Below are 17,057 nucleotides of genomic sequence, written 5' to 3'. Positions count from 1 at the left end.
TTCATCAAGGTGTGAGTCTGTGTGTTTCTTTGTATATGAACATAAGTGGATGTGTGCAAGGCAACATGTGATTGTGAAACTGTAGCCTGTACTCTATGACTGATCTGAGCGCCCTCGAAAGCTGAAGCAGGAGAGCATAATGTGTGCCGAATCTTTCATATCGTTTTAGCCTCTCCCCTCCTCTTCTCTCTTATTCTCTCTTATTCTCTTCTCTTCTCTTCTCTTCTCTTCTCTTCTCTTCTCTTCTCTTCTCTTCTCTTCTCTTCTCTTCTCTCCTCTCCTCTCCTCTGCTCACTCCCTCCTCTCTCCTCTCCTCTCCTCCTCACTCCCTCTCCTCCCTTCTTTTCTCCTCTCTTCTCCTCTCTGCTCTCCTCCCCACTCCTTCCGTATCCCTCCTTGGAGATGATGATGTGCGCTGTATCTGTCATATCGTTTTAGCCTTTCCTCTCCTCTCCTCTCCTCACTCCCTCTTCTCTCCTCTGCTCTCCTCTCCTATCCTCCTCACTCCTTCTCCTTCTCCTCTCTGCTCTGTGTTGGTCCTCTCCTCTCTTCTCATCACCTCCTTGCTCCTCCCCTGTTGTTTCCTCTCCCCAACTCTCCGTCTGGTTTGCTTTGCTCCTCTTCTCCTACTGTCTTCTTTTCTTCTTGTCCTCTATTCCTTCTCTTTCCCTGTAGTTCTACAGTTGTAATTTTCCACAGTGCTCCAGTAAGGGCTCTCTAATTGTTTCCTTCTCAATAAAGGCAGTAATTGATGCATTAAATCTCCCAGCTTCCTATATAAGGCTGAGCCTCCCAATACACTGCTGTAGCCTGCAGTGCTGCTGGCTGGGTGTGAAGATTGGCTTTCTTGGATTGAGTTGTTAGTGTGAGTGTGTGGGTGAGAGGGAGAAAAACTGAGTAGTTATGCCCGAGTGTGTTGACTGCAGAGATCAGTCAGTTAGTGAGACGGTGTTTTGGGGTGCGTGCGTGCGTGCGTGCGAGAGAGAGAGAGAGAGAGAGAGAGAGAGAGAGAGAGAGAGAGAGAGTGAGAGAGAGAGAGAGAGAGAGAGGCAGAAAGGGAGAGAGAAAAAGAGAAAGAGAGTTTGTGGATGTACTGTATATAAAATAGAGCTGCTGGCATGATGCACTTCCTTGTTGGTGTTTAGTAGTCTGTGAGTGAGTGAGTGACGAGTTAAGTGGGAGCGAGAGCAATGCAATGGCTTGTTGTTGATGATGACGCGGGGGGCATCTGCAGTGTGTTGTCTGTAAGAGTCAGACAGGGTAGTAGTGAGCAACACTATCATGTTGTTACTGGCAGGGTGCATCTGCAGTGTTTAGTTGAGTCTGTAAGTGTAAGTGATTGACAAGTGGAGTGGGAGCAAGAACAGCACACTGCCTTGTTGTTGTTGTTGACAGACTGCATCTGTAAATGTGTGTGAGAGTAGTAGTGGCTAGTAGTGTCTACTATCGTGGGAGCAAGAGCAATGCACTGTCTTGTTGTTGAGAGGCTCCATCTGCCGTGTGTAGTCTATACGTGTGTGTGTGTGTGTGTGTGAGAGAGAGAGTAGTAGTGACGTAGGAGAGAACAGATCACTGTTGTGATGCTGACAGGCTGCAGCTGCAGTATGTAGTTTGTAGTCCGTTTGTAAGTGTTAGAGAGCAGTGAAGTGCATAATGGAGGGGAAATGAGTGCAGATGAGGTCTCGTGGGAGGAGAGGACATGCAGGTGGAGACACTGTGATTTACAACGGCATATAATACATCCAAGATGGCAGAATCACATTGAGGGGGGAGGAATGGAGCTTAAAGGTGAAAGGTCATGAGTGCTGGTAGAGCCGTTCGCTACAGTGGGATTTGGGTGTGACCTTGGGTGTAAAGAGCAATGGATCTGGTGGGAGACAATGAGCGTGGGGTTGCTATGGAGATGGTATTGTCATAGCTTCTTCCCATAAAATGCAGAGTCATGCAGATGACTGTTTGGTGACCGATTGGGATTAGATTGGCACGGACAGCAGTGCTTTCTCAATGGGAATCATTTTTGCTAGTTAGGGGTAATTTGATACTGAATGTCAGTTTATTGAGCAATGATATGCCGATGACATATTCATTTTCATAATTCGTAATCCGATTCACTATCATTTGATAATTTGTCATGTTGGCCAATTGTAATTCATTCTGATATCATTTGATGCTTCATCTTGAAGTCTAGAAGAGTGTGTGGAGTAGTAATGTCTTTACGTAAACATCACAATTAAGACAATTTAGTTGTAGCATATGTCATGCAAATTGGTATTATAAACTACTCAGACAGCAAAGCATTATGCTTTATGCTGTATAGAAAAGGAGTAGTACCCGTAATAGTAAATTCTATAGAGCTATGTCTCTTCCTGTACGCTGTCTGGTATTACCATATGAACATTGTTGAGAACTGAACATTTACCACCTGGGATGGTCTTACTGTATTGTCTGACTGAGTTCACAGTATGGTTGGTGTGGTGTGGACTGTAGAGTCACTTTAGACCTATGGGAAATCAATAGCCATACATCACACGGCATTTCTCTGGGTGCTGTAAAGATGCCTATTCTGAACTTCGGGGTAGAACATCCATTGTGGTGGGAATTACATCATAAAATTGATGACGGTGACACATACACACACACACACACACACACACACACACACACACACACACACACACACACACACACACACACGCACACACGCACACACGCACACATGCACACACTGTGCTAGATGGGGAAGAGTCTGGCCTTTGTACGGTTGTGTTGTAAAGCTGATTCAAGGGTGTCGTCTTGAACAATGGGTGCACAATTGTTTTGGTAAAAACCCACGCAAAAATCTGACCACAGAACATTTTGCAATAGTAATTTCTATGACCACTTAGAGTTAAATTGATCTCAACCATTGAAAGTAAAACCAAACTGAAGAAATAAATACGTAGATAGAAATAGGCAGTGAATATTCTGCATTTTAAATTTCACGTATCATATTGCACACGATGTGTCTAAAGTGTCTAAGTGTCTAAAATATTGTTTTTGTGTTTTGTATATGCATCGCAGAGTGAGAGAGCCAGCGTGAAGGAGAAGGAGCTGTCCCAGGAACTGGGTCGAATCAGGGATGAAGTGGGTAAGTCCGTGTGTGTTTGTGTTTGTGTCTGTGTCTGTGTGGGTGTGCGTGTGTCTGTGTGTGCATGTGCGTGTGCCTGTGTGTGTTTGTGCTTGTGTGTGTTTGGGTCCGTTTGTGCATGTGTGTGCGTGTGTGTGTGTGTGTGTGTGTGTGTGTGTGTGTGTGTGTATGTGTGTGTGTGTATGTGTATGCATATGTGTATGCATGTATTGAGTCTGTGTGTCATGGGTGTGAGTCATACGGTTAATATATACAGGCAGGGCATGTAGGCCGATTATACATCCTCACTGCTGACATTTGGTCTGTCCCACTCCCCACGGCCCTAGTACATCCCAGAGGCAGCAGGTGCACGTCATATCAGAGTCAGATAGGAAATGCACACTCATGTGTCTGACAGCCAGATAAGTCACTATACAGTGATGAAGCACATGTCGGAAGACCCTATATGATAAAGCATAGTGACCTCACTCACTCATTTCTGTAATGCTAACATATGTCACCGTACCTTATATTAAAGTGACAGTGCTAAATAGTTAATTAATAAGTTCCATTGGGGGGGACTGCGCCCTGTACTGCACTGTACTGTATTGTACTGTACTTTACTGTACTGCTCTGCACTGCACTGCACTGCACTGCACTGCACTGCACTGCACTGCACCGTTCTTAGTTTAGGATCCTTTTTCTTTGCTACTGTACATGTACCTCCACCCATCATCCCTCTTCATTCACCCCTAATTCTCTCCTCCATTAACCAGTGTGGCATGTTGGTAGCTGTGGGGGTTATGCCCCGATAGATCTGTCTCTCTCTCTCTCTCTCTCTCTCTCTCTCTCTCTCTCTCTCTCTCTCTCTCTCTCTCTCTCTCTCTCTCTCTCTCTCTCTCCCAGTTTCCACCCATTAACCCTTTGTCTCTCCACTCCTTCCGCTTGCAGTATGGCCCTTTGGGAGCTGCTTCCTGCCACCCTGCATTATCTCTGCTCCTATCCACCCATTACCCCCTAATACTCCATTCAACCCTCCATTCCCCCCTCCACTCCAACCCTCCACTCTCTCTCTTTCATTCCACCACTCCTTATCTCTGTTTCTCCTCCTATCCACCCAGANCCCCCCCAATATTTCTCTGTCCTTTCTCCTCCATCAAACCATGAAACTGCATTCATCTCTCCCCACCCCTGTCTCTCTCCCCACCACTAACCCTCTGTCCTCTCTCTTCTCTCCTCTCTCTCCTCCTCTTCAACCTGCAGTGTGGCAACATGATCTCTCAGAATTCTGTGGAATGGACACAGACTGTTGGGACACAAAATCTGTCAGTTTCACAGATTTTGACAAAATTATGTTCCCCTGGTCACGGAAGTTTTTTTTTCATCATGGACTCACGGAAGTGCTTTCTCTATATTCCCACAGCTCTACGTTTACACAGACTGTATTTTCTCAGGTGTCCTGGGGCACAGACACAGATTTTCAGTCCCAAAGATCCGTGTCCATTCCACGGAAGTCTGAGAGATCAGGCTGAGTGTGGCTCGTTGCGTACCATCCTATCTTCTCTCTCTCTCTCTCTCTCTCTCTCTCTCTCTCTCTCTCTCTCTCTCTCTCTCTCTCTCTCTCTCTCTCTCTCCCATTAACCTTTTTTTCTCCTCTCCTCCTCTGCACCTACACAGGGACAATCAACGGTTGGAGGAGTGCTTTGAGCAGGAGCTGCCAACCTCCCATAAATCTACACACATTTCATTATCCCTCCTCTCACCCAATACATCCAGTGAACCATGTTTCTCCTCCTCTCTCCTCTGTCCTTCAGCCTGCAGCGTGGCCCGTTGGGAGCGCCTGCGTGGGGAGAAGCAGCAGTTGGAGGAGCGCTTTGAGCAGGAGCTGCGGGGTCTGCGGCAGCAGCAGGAGCTGGAGCTGGGGGCCCTGGAGGAGCGACTGACCTGCCAGCACCGTGCGCACACACTCCGCCTGCAGCGCCAGCACCAGGAGCACATGGAGGAGGTGCAGGCACAGCACCAGGAGCAGGTGAAGATTCGCACACACACACACACACACACACACACACACACACACACACACACACACACACACACACACACACACACACACACACACACACACACGCACACGCACACGCATGCACACAGAGACCTGTACCACACCCGCGCGCACACACACACACACACACACACACACACACACACACACACACACACACACACACACACACACACACACACACACACACACACACACACACACACACACACACACACACACAAACCAATACCACACGCGTGCACACACACACACTCGCACACACACCGTCTGCAGCGCCAGCACCAGGCGCACAGGGAGGAGGCACAGCACCAGGAGCAGGAGCACCAGGAGCATTACAAAACCATGTATTTACTTGCTTTGTAAACAGCGCGACCAACAGTCTAATTCACCAGCAACGTTCTAATGCTATTATTCCAGTCAGTGACTACATTGTAGAATCTTAAGTCATTGATCTCAAGCCTTTGCAAGGTTCTGAGTCCAACCCTTCGGCTTCCCATGCCCTGAATGGTGTGGTTGTAGCCTGGGCTCATTGTACCACCAGGCTACAACAACATGCAGTGAAAACACTGGCACTTCAATGTCAAAGCTGGATCAAAGTTCAATACACAGATCATTCGCTCACTTTTCCCAAACAGAATGCAGTCAGTTATACCCAGAGACATAGCACAGAAAATGCAGAAAGAGACAGGAAAATATAGCAGGATATATAATGTGTGAATGAATGTAGCCTAGCATAAACACTAGTAAGAGCGGACATTTCTCCTCTAGCCTCATCCTCAGGAATCATGGGTAATCTTTTGCACTCAACAAAGTCAGAGGTATGTTGGTTTTTTGAGTGATATTTGATGAGTCGAAATGTATGCGCATCTCTTGCCTGATTGAAAAACTAAATCTGTGTGTGTGTGTGTGTGTGTGTGTGTGTGTGTGTGTGTGTGTGTGTGTGTGTGTGTGTGTGTGTGTGTGTGTGTGTGTGTGTGTGTGTGTGTGTGTGTGTTTTAGACGGAGGAGTTGAATGAGAACCATGAAGCGTCGTTACAGGAGATGGAAGAGACTCACAGCGCTACTGTAGCCACGCTGCAAGAGGAGCACGCCAGGACCATCTGCAGTGAGTCACGCACGCACACACACACACACACACACACACACACACACACACACACACACACACACACACACACACACACACACACACACACACACACACACACACACACACACACACACACACACACACACACCTCAGTCCAGTAAGTCATTTTAGTCCTTGGTTTGCTGCCCGCTACTACTCGCAGTTACTAGTGATAATAGTGATAGACTAGTTGCTAGTAGTAGCCTAATAGTTACAAGTCTGACCAATGTTCAGTAAGTTTTGCAGCCAAAGGTGACTAGTAGGCCGTGGCGTATTTCAAAATGACACACATGCAATAGATCCCACATTTCCAGTTCATCATGGACACTGATGGTGGTGGTAAAATGTTTGTTAATGAGCAGCATACATTTTATGAATAAACTACAAAAAAAATGGCATACTCTACCTTCAATGGCCCTCTCTTGTCTTCTTTAATACCTAGGGCTAATCTTTGTAATAAAAAGGACTTGTGTGATAACAGCATCTGTGAAGTGTTATGCAGTGTAATGTAATGTAATGTGTTTGTTTCCCTTTAGATCTTAAAATGGCCCATGAGCAGCAGAGGAAGTCCTTAGAAGAAGACTTTGAGAAGCTCAGACTGTCTCTGCAGGTATTAGCCGATGTCAACAGCACAGCACTTCATTTACCTTACAGCAGGGATGTCAAACTCAGCCCCCTGGCAACAAAATCTGTCTGGCAGTGTCATTTCAATTGGCTCGCGAGATCATTCTAAATATGTATTACACTTGTTCTATATACTCCATTAATATGTTGTAAAATGGCTTGAACTTGATATTTGGTTCATCATAGGAATTATGGGTGGGCCCAGGCCAGTGTAACATCTCATACACAGCAGAATGTCTGTAGGCACATTTGAACTACTACTGTATATGATGGGGTGTTTGTAAAATTGGCCTTTAAGTATTAACTGAGTGCATGCACAATTTCAGTCTTTTTTTAATAAATAGTGAGTTTTGCCTGTAACTTTATCACATTTTTTAAATTTTGACCCAGTATGAGTAATTTGAGTTTGACAACCCTGCCCTTAAACATGCAAACGGTGTGACAAAGGAGAAGAGAGTGTTTCTGCCTGGCTTCAAACCCAGACATCTTGGGGTATCAAACGTGTTCTCTGACCATTACACCTGTGATTGTCAGAGAACACAGAGGACAGAGATTACAACTGAAAGACAAAAGACGTGATAAAGGGTGAATGCCCAGTATGTTTCGACTGAACATTACCCCACTGGTGTACTATTTTCCTACCCTAACATGTCTATCCTAAAACATGATGGGTTACAAGACTGTAAATGAAAATGATTGTTTGCTTTGCATCTACTGCAGCTTCTCTTTTCTCATAGAGCTTTTCTTTGGAAAAGAGACACAGCAAATCATTTACTCCATAAACAAGCCATTTATTCACAGCTAGTTTTTTGTGTGTTAAACTTCAAACACAGATCATGCAAAACCGTAAAATATTACACCCTTGGCCTACATGCACCCTAAGCCCTATGTGCTGTACTTATAGTGCACTGCCCAGTATTTTTGACACACATTCTGAAACCATTGAAATGCATTCCTACAAAACATTTTAGACACACTGCATTCACATGCTTTAAAAGTTATATTCAAACAGTATCAGGCAGCATATTCTCACCCACTGAACTGTGACCCTAGATCAGACTCTAATCTACTCTAATACATCTCATGGTACTATCTACAGTAATCCTTACGCTTTGACATAGTTGACACTACAATGAGTGTATTGTAAGATACAGGGTACATTACATACAGTAGGTAGGACATGATCATGCTTTACTGACTCTCATGAGTACCATGTTGTCTACTCCATTACGTAACTCAATGAAAAAAAAGTGAATGGCAGTATTATACAGGTACACAGAAAAAAAAATGCTTGTTGCTCTAAGGGCAACAATTGAGAGGTGCCAGTACTCCATACTAATCCACTTAAAGCACTGATCATGGCAATGTAACTGCATTTACTGTTGTGGCAAAACCGCATGACATTGTAGCCAGTACTGTGTTGACACAACCACGGTTGCTAGATCTGGCAGTTTCCCACCCATTTGGGCTGTTTAGGATGGCCATCTTCAAGTACGTATGTTGATTTAGGCAGTAGCTTTCTGTAGATGTGTCACCATAGAAATCAATAGACTTTAGTTCAAGTGAGGCAAGATGTGGTGCCTTCAGGCAGTTTTTGAGCATTTGTTGGGCTGGAAATCATTGGCGACATCTGGCAATGCTGGACACCACCACGGTGCGGCTGTCACTTCCCGGATGCAGCCTCAGCCTCGGCCTCCTTCCAGTGCTCGTCGGTACTGGCCACCGACCACCTCCTGGTCTGCTCCACGTCCTCGATGGTCTCCGGCAGCCGCACGTTGTGAGTCTCGGGGAGCAGCAAGGCCGCGAGACCTGCCGCTATGGCCACGGCGCAGAACAGCAGGCCCGGCAATGGGCCCCAGACGTCCTCCAGGAGCCCCATGAGCGGGGCCAGGGACACCCCGATGCGGGCCATGAAGGAGCTGAAGCCCAGGCCGTTCTGCCGCACCACCGTGGGGTACAGCTCAGTGGTGTAGAGGAAGATGCAGGTGAAGGAGGACTCGGACAGACCCTTGCCCAGGATGGCCATCGCGGTCCGGGCTAAGGTCAGGCGGGATGGCAGGAACACGTTCACGGCCAAGCAGGTGCCCGTGGCCAGGAAGGTGCTGACCAGGCTGAGGCGCCGACCGATCCTGTCCAGGCAGACGTAGATGAGGAGCTTCGCCGGCACCTGGAGGGTTGGAATACATTTCAAAAGTAGTGTTAAACACCAGTATGCACTAGGGATGGGAATTAGAAAATCGAAAATCGATGGCCAGTGCCACTACTCAAATATTAATAATAATTTAAATAAATGCACAAGTGAGCTGGGTGAGGTAGATGCTGAGTCATTAATGTGATAAGTAAATGGAATAAACGCACCTCGATGGCTCCATAGATGAGCTGGGTGAGGTAGATGTTGAGTCCGAAGCCGGTGATGTTGAGGCTGATGCCGTAGTAGGTGAAGGCCACGCTGAACCAGACGGTGGCCGTCACCATGGCGATGCGTCTCAGCTTGGGCGTCCGTAGCAGGTCCAGGTAGCTGTACTTCCTGCCGCCGCTAGATTCCGCGATGATGACCTTGGACAGTGCGTGCGGCTTCATATCCGTCATCACCTGCGCCCTGCCATTGGCGCGGGCACACCTGGGTCAGGTAGTAATAGAGGGAGCAAGTGAACGCCGTGCGTGTGTGTGTATATGTGTGTGTGTGTGTGTGTCTGTGTGTGTGTGTCTGTGTGTGTGGTGTGTTACCTGGTCAGGTAGTAGTGCGCCTCGTCCAGCCTCCCGTTGGCGATCAGCCACCGCGCGGACTCAGGCAGCCACCACCAGGTGATGGTGGCCAGCACGAGAGGGCTGGTGACAGTCACCACCAGGTAGCGCCACTCCCCGACCAAGTACGCAATGCCGGGCAGCAGCACGGTGCCCGTCGTCCAGTCCAGGCTGATCATGACCCCGACCAAGGTGCGGTGGTCGATGTCCACCCACTCCACGCAGAGGACGATGGAGATGAGGCTGATGCCGCTGATGCCCAGCCCGGTGAGGAAGCGCGTGGCGGCGAAGGTGACAAAGTCGTGGGTGAAGGCGCTGGCCATGCCGAAGGTGATGCCCAGCAGGTAGGCGCACAAAAGCATGCGCTTGCGGCCAAACCTGTCACTCATGCTGCCAAAGAACGCGGCCCCTACCATCACGCCGATGAAGAAGATGGTGGCCGTGGCCTTGTTCATGCTCTTGCGCTGGCACACCAGGTTCAGCTCCGTGGCCATGGTGCTGGAGAAGGAGCTGTTGTCGTACACCCAGCCCTTCTGGCACTTCACAGTGGGCAGGTCAGATGTTGTTGTTGTGGTGTTGTGGAGCGACACGTTGCCCAGTAGCTGGAACTGCGGCTCAAGGAACATCTCGCAGGACGACAGCTGGCCGTCCTCCTGCCTCGGAATGCTCACATTCAGCCATTGTTCCCGAGTCAGGTTCTCTGCTGCTGCTCCCCATTCTGATTCTAGAATGCTGATGTCACAATGGTGAGACGGCACAGCGCCTATGAAGTTTGGCAGCAGGAAATTGAAGGGAATGGTCAGGCGGGGGATGACTAGCAGGAGGACGACAATTGCCTGGTGCCAGCCAAAACCTCCCACCTCAACCAGCAGGTTCTCAAACTTCATCCTCGTCTTCTAGTCAGGGGAAAAGAAGAGCAAGCCCCTCTTCAGGACTGGTTTTTATATCCCTCTCTCTCTCTTCCTGCCGCTCTCTCATGAGGGTGCAAGTACTGCAAACAGATGAAGATTGGCGAGTGAAGCATTCTGTGGACTGAAAGGAAATAAGTTACTGACCTCACGGTAACCTGTCCACAGATTCGGGCATGTAGTATATTAACACAGATATAGGACTGTTACACAGTTCCTAGGAATCCAGTACTTTGCGGTTATAATATATGCCAACCAAGAAAAAGGTTTGAAAAAACATGTTTCATCACATACTGGGTAGAAACAAGTCTGTCACTCTACTTAAGAGAAAGTAAACTGGAAGGCACTGGGCATAAATACAATAAAGGCACCCATTTACTCATAATCATTGCAATAGGTTAAACCCATCCCACATCAAGGGTGAACTTCAAACTAGTTCTTCCCCTCCACTCCTGTTGCTTGTGGCTTCTTGCCTCGGTTGCGCTCCACCTCCGTGGAGAAACCTTGAGATCCTCGTGATCGACCTTGGCAAAGCAACTTTTTTGGCAAGCTTGTCCCCATTCATTATCCCAATTGCAAATGAGATAATGACCTTTGAATTTTGCCTTTGAGTAAAACTTTGAGCATCAATGATGTTAAGCATCATAAGGCCGCAATCAACAGGTAAGAACAGGAGGAGCTAGTTTGGGTTTCAGCCCAAGTGAATCTTTTCAGCCTATAGTATAAATATATATTTACAAATTAAAGTACTAACGTCAGTTCTGGCCAGGCCATGGTAGTCAAGAAGCTTGCCGCCTTCCCCTTCATCTAATTAGTTCCTAATTGATCCAGGTGCATTCCCTCAGCTGACAATCTTCTTCCCTAGCGATTGGCCACACGGCTTCGGCACGCCTTTTAAATTCTATCCACTTCCTCTCAACTGTATGCTGCTCGGTTTTTGCTACCCACCACCTCCCCTGCTCCACCCTGTCGTGTATGATGTGACATGTTCTCTTGTCACGTTGCTTGGCTCTGTTCATGGGGGGTTATCTCTAGCCCTGTCTTGCTGGGATGAGAATTCCCTAAACTGCTGCTGCCCCCTGACTAAATGCTTTTCCATGCTGCTCATGGAAATAGGGGGGTTCCTCCGAACAGAGCTATACCACCATATGTAATTCATAATTTCAATAAAATAAATTTCTTGTGTTTCTTGACTGAAATGGTTCTGACAGAAACGTATTTATAATATAGACTATGTATATGCCCCCACCCCCGCATGTGCGTGATTGCTCATTGATCTTTTGGTCCTGGAAATTCAGTGAAAGGTTTTGGGAAAGTCATGGAAAAAAACTGATGAAAAAGTGTATGAAACCTGACCTTGTTAACACACTAAGCATTTGGGATTCACAAATTCCTGTGTTTGCTTGAGTCAATAACAGTTGCTCTAACATGTCATGAGTCTGTCAAGCATAGGTCTGTGTAGTGTCTGTGCATGTGTCTGTGTCTTGGAATTTGGTAATTGTCCATGTAACTGGTCTAGAGTGTTTGTGTGTGTGCGTGTGTGTGTGTGTCTGCGTGTGCATGTGCGTGTGCGGGTGTGTGTGTGTGTGTGTGTGTGTGTGTGTGTGTGTGTGTGTGTGTGTGTGTGTGTGTGTGTGTGTGTGTGTGTGTGTGTGTGTGTGTGTGTGTGTGTGTGTCATTAATTGTGGTTCTGTGCCCTGTGTGTGTTGGACAGGACCAGGTGGACACGCTCACCTTTCAGAACCGCAGCCTGCGGGATCGGGCCAAACGCTTCGAAGAGGCCCTGAGGAAGAGCACAGATGAACAGATAGTGGTAATGTGGCCTTGCTATCCCTCATGTTGCTCTGTGTGTCTGTGTCTGTGTGTGTGTGTTTGGTTCCATGCTGTACCAGAAGCAATGTGGCATAGGCTGTTATTTTCGTATCCATGGTGTCAATACAGCAGGTGTGTGTGTGTGTGTGTGTGTGTGTGTGTGTGTGTGTGTGTGTGTGTGTGTGTGTGTGTGTGTGTGTGTGTGTGTGTGTGTGTGTGTGTGTGTGTGTGTGTGTGTGTGTGTGTGTGTGTGTGTGTGTGTGTGTGTGTGTGTGTGTGTGTGTTTTGATGGGCACTTAACACAAAGAAGTCAATATTTGAGAAGGTATACTAACTTGGCTCTTGCCAGATCTGTGTGTTTCCGCACAGCGAGCGAGTTTGTGGCATTAAGGCACATTCATCTGGTGAGAGACAGGTGAGATGGATTCATGCAAAAAATAAGCTGTCAGAAGGTGTAAGCAGTCACTGGCTCATTGTTTCTCTACTGTGGTTGGAAAAGGGTAGAACTACATATACTGCCCCCTGCTGCATCTTTGTGCCATAGCCTTGAGACCCTCCACACACTACCCCTTAACAAATAGGTGACATTATTAATTTATGCAGTCAGGTTAGCAGTTCACTTGAAGGAAGAAGTGGAAGAGGAGTTGATATTTAACTGCAATTTGGACATCTTTGACCCCACCTTCTAACCTACAACTGAGTGTGTTAAGCAGCACGAAAGAGGCCATGTGTCTAAATCACATAGAAGAGTGAAGGTGAGCAACCACAATTCAGCACTCAATCCACCCACCCAGGCAGATTTATAACTCTTTAGAGGTGGGGGACTGAACAAGAAATAATTCTTGCAATCCTGGTTAAATGCTCATGTTTGCCTAACAACATTTTTCAGATCACTGTGTCTTCCTCCAGCTTGAGGATGTGGGGCAGACATTGCCCTTCTCACTTTCAAACAATCAGTCCATGCACAATGTGTATTCCAAAGGGGCAATTATTTTGGCTCAAGGGCCATATTGGTTATAGAGAATATTTACCAAAGGGTCAGGGTGCAGCCACATGCCTATATCTATAAGAAGAAATAATATACAGTACGTTGACATACGTTGTTGACCGTTTCTTTCCTACACATTATAGTGAAATGTATTTAAATGACTGCAGTACCCTACTGTATGGACAGGTTAATCTAAAAAATGCACACACCTGTCTTGCGTAACCATTCTTCAAATGTTGGGTGACAGTATCGCTTTATATTTTCAGTTCTTGTGAAGGCTCTGCGGGCCAGGTAAAAGGGCTCAGTGGGCCGCGTATGGTCCCCGGGCCTGAGTTTGCCTACCTCTGGCCTGCTCCTTCTGTTGGAATTTTATTTACTTCTCACGTGTTTGTTTTTTGGTCATTGTATGTTTGCAGGATGCCCTGGCGCCGTACAGGCATATCGAGGAGGACCTGAAGAGCCTGAAGGAGGTTCTGGAGATGAAGAACCAGCAGATCCACGAGCAGGAGCTGAAGATCTTAGAGCTCGAGAAAATGGTACCCCTTAAATGGAGATAGTTGATGATTTAAACCTATTTTGGACATACTGTACATAGTTGATGATTTAGACCTATTTTACACCCACCAAACACACAATATACCCAGACTATATAATAAAGCTACTGAAAATGGTACCTCTTAAATGGATGTAGCTGGCAATAATTCATTTTAGACCCATTTGATACCCAGTCATCCCAGACTTGTGAACACGGTAGACAGGTAGTGATAATCTATTCTTATTTATCAATCTGCTAGTCAACGAAAGCCACTGTGCTCAGGTGGACCAAATTCAGACAGATTAAAGTTGGAGACATATCCTTGTGTTTGCCTTTGCAACTGGGGATATTGCATGTTCTCCTTTCAATAACGTTTTAACTATGTAATGTATATGCAGTATGCATGTAATATGTATAGGTTTAGCTTGACCTGGGACAAAGTGGGTTTGGCAGTGCGTGAAGAGAAGTGCCCATCAGTGGTGAATCGTCATGGTTTTTGTTTTACCTTTGTCCCATGGGGTTGTATAGATGATTTGCTAAATGATAAAAGCTCTGTTTGGCAGAGTACACAGAATATGCAACAGAGAGCATGACGTTACCTTGCTGCTTTTGAACAACTTACAAGAGAAAGGACCCATGGCCTCACAAAAAAAATCAGAAAATGTGATTTCCCTAAAATGATTGATTTTGAATTAGATGTTTTAAATAAAGATATTTAAAAAATGTAAAATGTATGGCAATCACTTCTGAGCGTTTTTGGCTGAGATCAATTGTATGCATAATGGCAAAATGAAATTGAAATGATTGCATTTGGGGCGGCATTGAATTTAGTACTGTGGTATTCTGGGCCCGCCCATCCTAGTGTGACGCAATCAGTTCGCAGAGCATTGGAAGTCGTGAAAACCAGGCGAGTGCTGTGGTATAAAAGAATTGAATGTGGCCTGGTGTGTGCTCTTGTTCTCTTGAGCAGGCCCAGAAGAACGTGGTGCTGGAGGAGCGCGTGCAGGTCCTGCAGCAACAGAACGAGGACCTGAAGGCCCGCATCGAGAGCAACCTCGCCATGTCCAGGTAACTCACAAACACTAGCACTCAACCTCACCATGTCCAGGTAACTCACAAACACTAGCACTTAACCTCACCATGTCCAGGTAACTCACAAACACTAGCACTTAACCTCGCCATGTCCAGGTAACTCACAAACACTAGCACTTAACCTCACCATGTCCAGGTAACTCACAAACACTAGCACTCAACCTCACCATGTCAAGGTAACTCACAAACACTAGCACTTAACCTCGCCATGTCCAGGTAACTCACAAGCACTAGCACTTAACCTCAAATGTGAAGGTAACTCACAAACACTAGCACTTAACCTCAAATGTGAAGGTAACTCACAAACACTAGCACTCAACCTCACCATGTCCAGGTAACTCACAAACACTAGCACTTAACCTCACCATGTCAAGTTAACCCACAAACACTAGCACTTAACCTCACCATGTCCAGGTAACTCACAAACACTAACACTTAACTTTGCCATGTCAAGTTAACCCACAAACACTAGCACTCATGTCCAGGGGGCATCACCAGGACATAGCCAGGTTAAGTGCTAGTGTTTGTTGTGTTTATTATAGTCATAGTGTGATGATGGTTTAGTTTAGTTTAGTAGAAAGGCAACTTGCACCAGATTATAGAAGCTAATTTCCATCTGCAGTAGTGATGATGACAATGATGATGATTATTATGATGACGATGATGATACTTGTTATTGCTATTACACCTACATTGTAGTATAGGGAACTACATTACAAAATTACATCAAGAGTCTTGAAGTCTTCACAATCATCACAAGAGCCCGACCTGCCTCCAACACCCCCCCCCCCTCTCTCTCTCCCTCTTCACCAGGCAACTGTCGGAGGAGAACGCCAACCTGCAGGAGTATGTGGAGAAGGAGTCCAACGAGAAGAAGCGCCTCAGTCGCAACAACGAGGAGTTGCTATGGCGACTGCAGACGGGTGACCTGAGCCCCCGCATGTCCCCCCAGGGCTCGCCCCTTCACCGAGCGCCGTCGGGGCCCACCTCCCCCTCGCACTTTGCCAAGCCCTTCCCCAGATGAGCCCATTCACCGTCCAAAAACAACAAGAGACGCTTCAAAACCACACCCCAAAAACAGAGACCTCACAAAATAACACCCAGAGATCAAACACCCAAAAACAAAGAACCTACAAAAGACCAGAGACCTTATGAGAAACACACACACACACACACACACACACCCAAGAGGATAAATCATACATGAAACGCCCAAACCAGAGACCCTACAAAAGCACCCAAAAACAGAAAAAAAACAGACACTAAAAAAAACTCCCACGCACTGCATACCGTCTAGAACTTTGACTCTGCTTTTGCACCCAGACGTTTTTATTCATACCTTGTCCTGGAGTGCACCACTCTGTCCAGTCCTCCTTAAACTTCATTAAGCCTTGTCCAAATTCGGCATTGCGAATATGCAACCATTATTGTGCATCCGCTTACACATTTGGACAGAGGCCTGGCGTTTCCAAACGTATGGATCTCCCAGATTGGAAATATCTATCATCCGCCTGTGCCCCTTGGATTCTCCATCACTGTTCCCCTGCCAACCATGCATAATTCTACACCGCCTCCACATCTGCCTTATCCCTCCAGCCAAAAGAAAACGGAGAAGACAGCACTCCTAGTGACTATTGACTTTTTATGCCCGTGAGACGTTTCAGTCTTAACCTTCTTCAGTGTTGGCCTCACGGTCGGCCTGCATAGGTGTACACCTCCTCCACATCTGGCTGATTCCTCTACACATCCCATCTCTAACCACAGGCTTTGACTCCTCTGCCTGTACCTCACGCGCCTGTCATCCATCCACCAGTGTTTCCGCAGAACATTTATTAGTCAAAGTTGTGTGGCGTAAAACGGTGTCAGAGGTGTGCGACTATCACCGTCGGAAAGGCCATGTTGTGCAGTTTTGCATGAAATATGACATGAAAACCTCCAAGAATAAATAGCTGATACATTTTTTTTTGTAAAGTAACTTCAGAAATTACATTTGATAGGGGAAAGCTTTTCCCTTTTCAGGGGATCTAGTCAAGGTGGTAAGCGGGTAGGCTGT

The 17,057-nt window shown here is 46.6% G+C and overlaps 2 protein-coding genes across 2 annotated transcripts in view; one reads left to right on the top strand and one right to left on the bottom strand.

The window, feature by feature from the left end:
• Window positions 1-16,219, top strand: part of mtus2b (microtubule associated tumor suppressor candidate 2b) — a 95,051-nt gene extending 78,832 nt beyond the window's left edge. Inside the window, exons 8-15 of the mRNA XM_063205922.1 lie at window positions 3,061-3,127; window positions 4,921-5,135; window positions 6,171-6,276; window positions 6,837-6,910; window positions 12,292-12,390; window positions 13,794-13,913; window positions 14,883-14,980; window positions 15,818-16,219. Coding sequence (XP_063061992.1) covers window positions 3,061-3,127; window positions 4,921-5,135; window positions 6,171-6,276; window positions 6,837-6,910; window positions 12,292-12,390; window positions 13,794-13,913; window positions 14,883-14,980; window positions 15,818-16,028 — 990 coding nt within the window. The 3' untranslated portion in view covers window positions 16,029-16,219. The remainder of the gene's footprint in view (window positions 1-3,060; window positions 3,128-4,920; window positions 5,136-6,170; window positions 6,277-6,836; window positions 6,911-12,291; window positions 12,391-13,793; window positions 13,914-14,882; window positions 14,981-15,817) is intronic.
• LOC134453458 (solute carrier family 22 member 7-like) lies at window positions 7,695-10,561 on the bottom strand. The gene is made up of 3 exons (XM_063204267.1): window positions 9,652-10,561; window positions 9,283-9,544; window positions 7,695-9,091 (listed from the first exon to the last, which is right to left on the bottom strand). Exons 1-3 carry the CDS (start codon window positions 10,554-10,556, stop codon window positions 8,588-8,590), a joined length of 1,671 nt encoding a protein of 556 aa, XP_063060337.1. The 5' UTR covers window positions 10,557-10,561; the 3' UTR covers window positions 7,695-8,587.
• Window positions 16,220-17,057: the final 838 nt, after the last annotated feature.

Source organism: Engraulis encrasicolus, chromosome 8, assembly GCF_034702125.1.
Source record: "Engraulis encrasicolus isolate BLACKSEA-1 chromosome 8, IST_EnEncr_1.0, whole genome shotgun sequence".
Taxonomy (NCBI): domain Eukaryota; kingdom Metazoa; phylum Chordata; class Actinopteri; order Clupeiformes; family Engraulidae; genus Engraulis; species Engraulis encrasicolus.
This window is presented reverse-complemented; position numbering and strand designations above follow the sequence as displayed.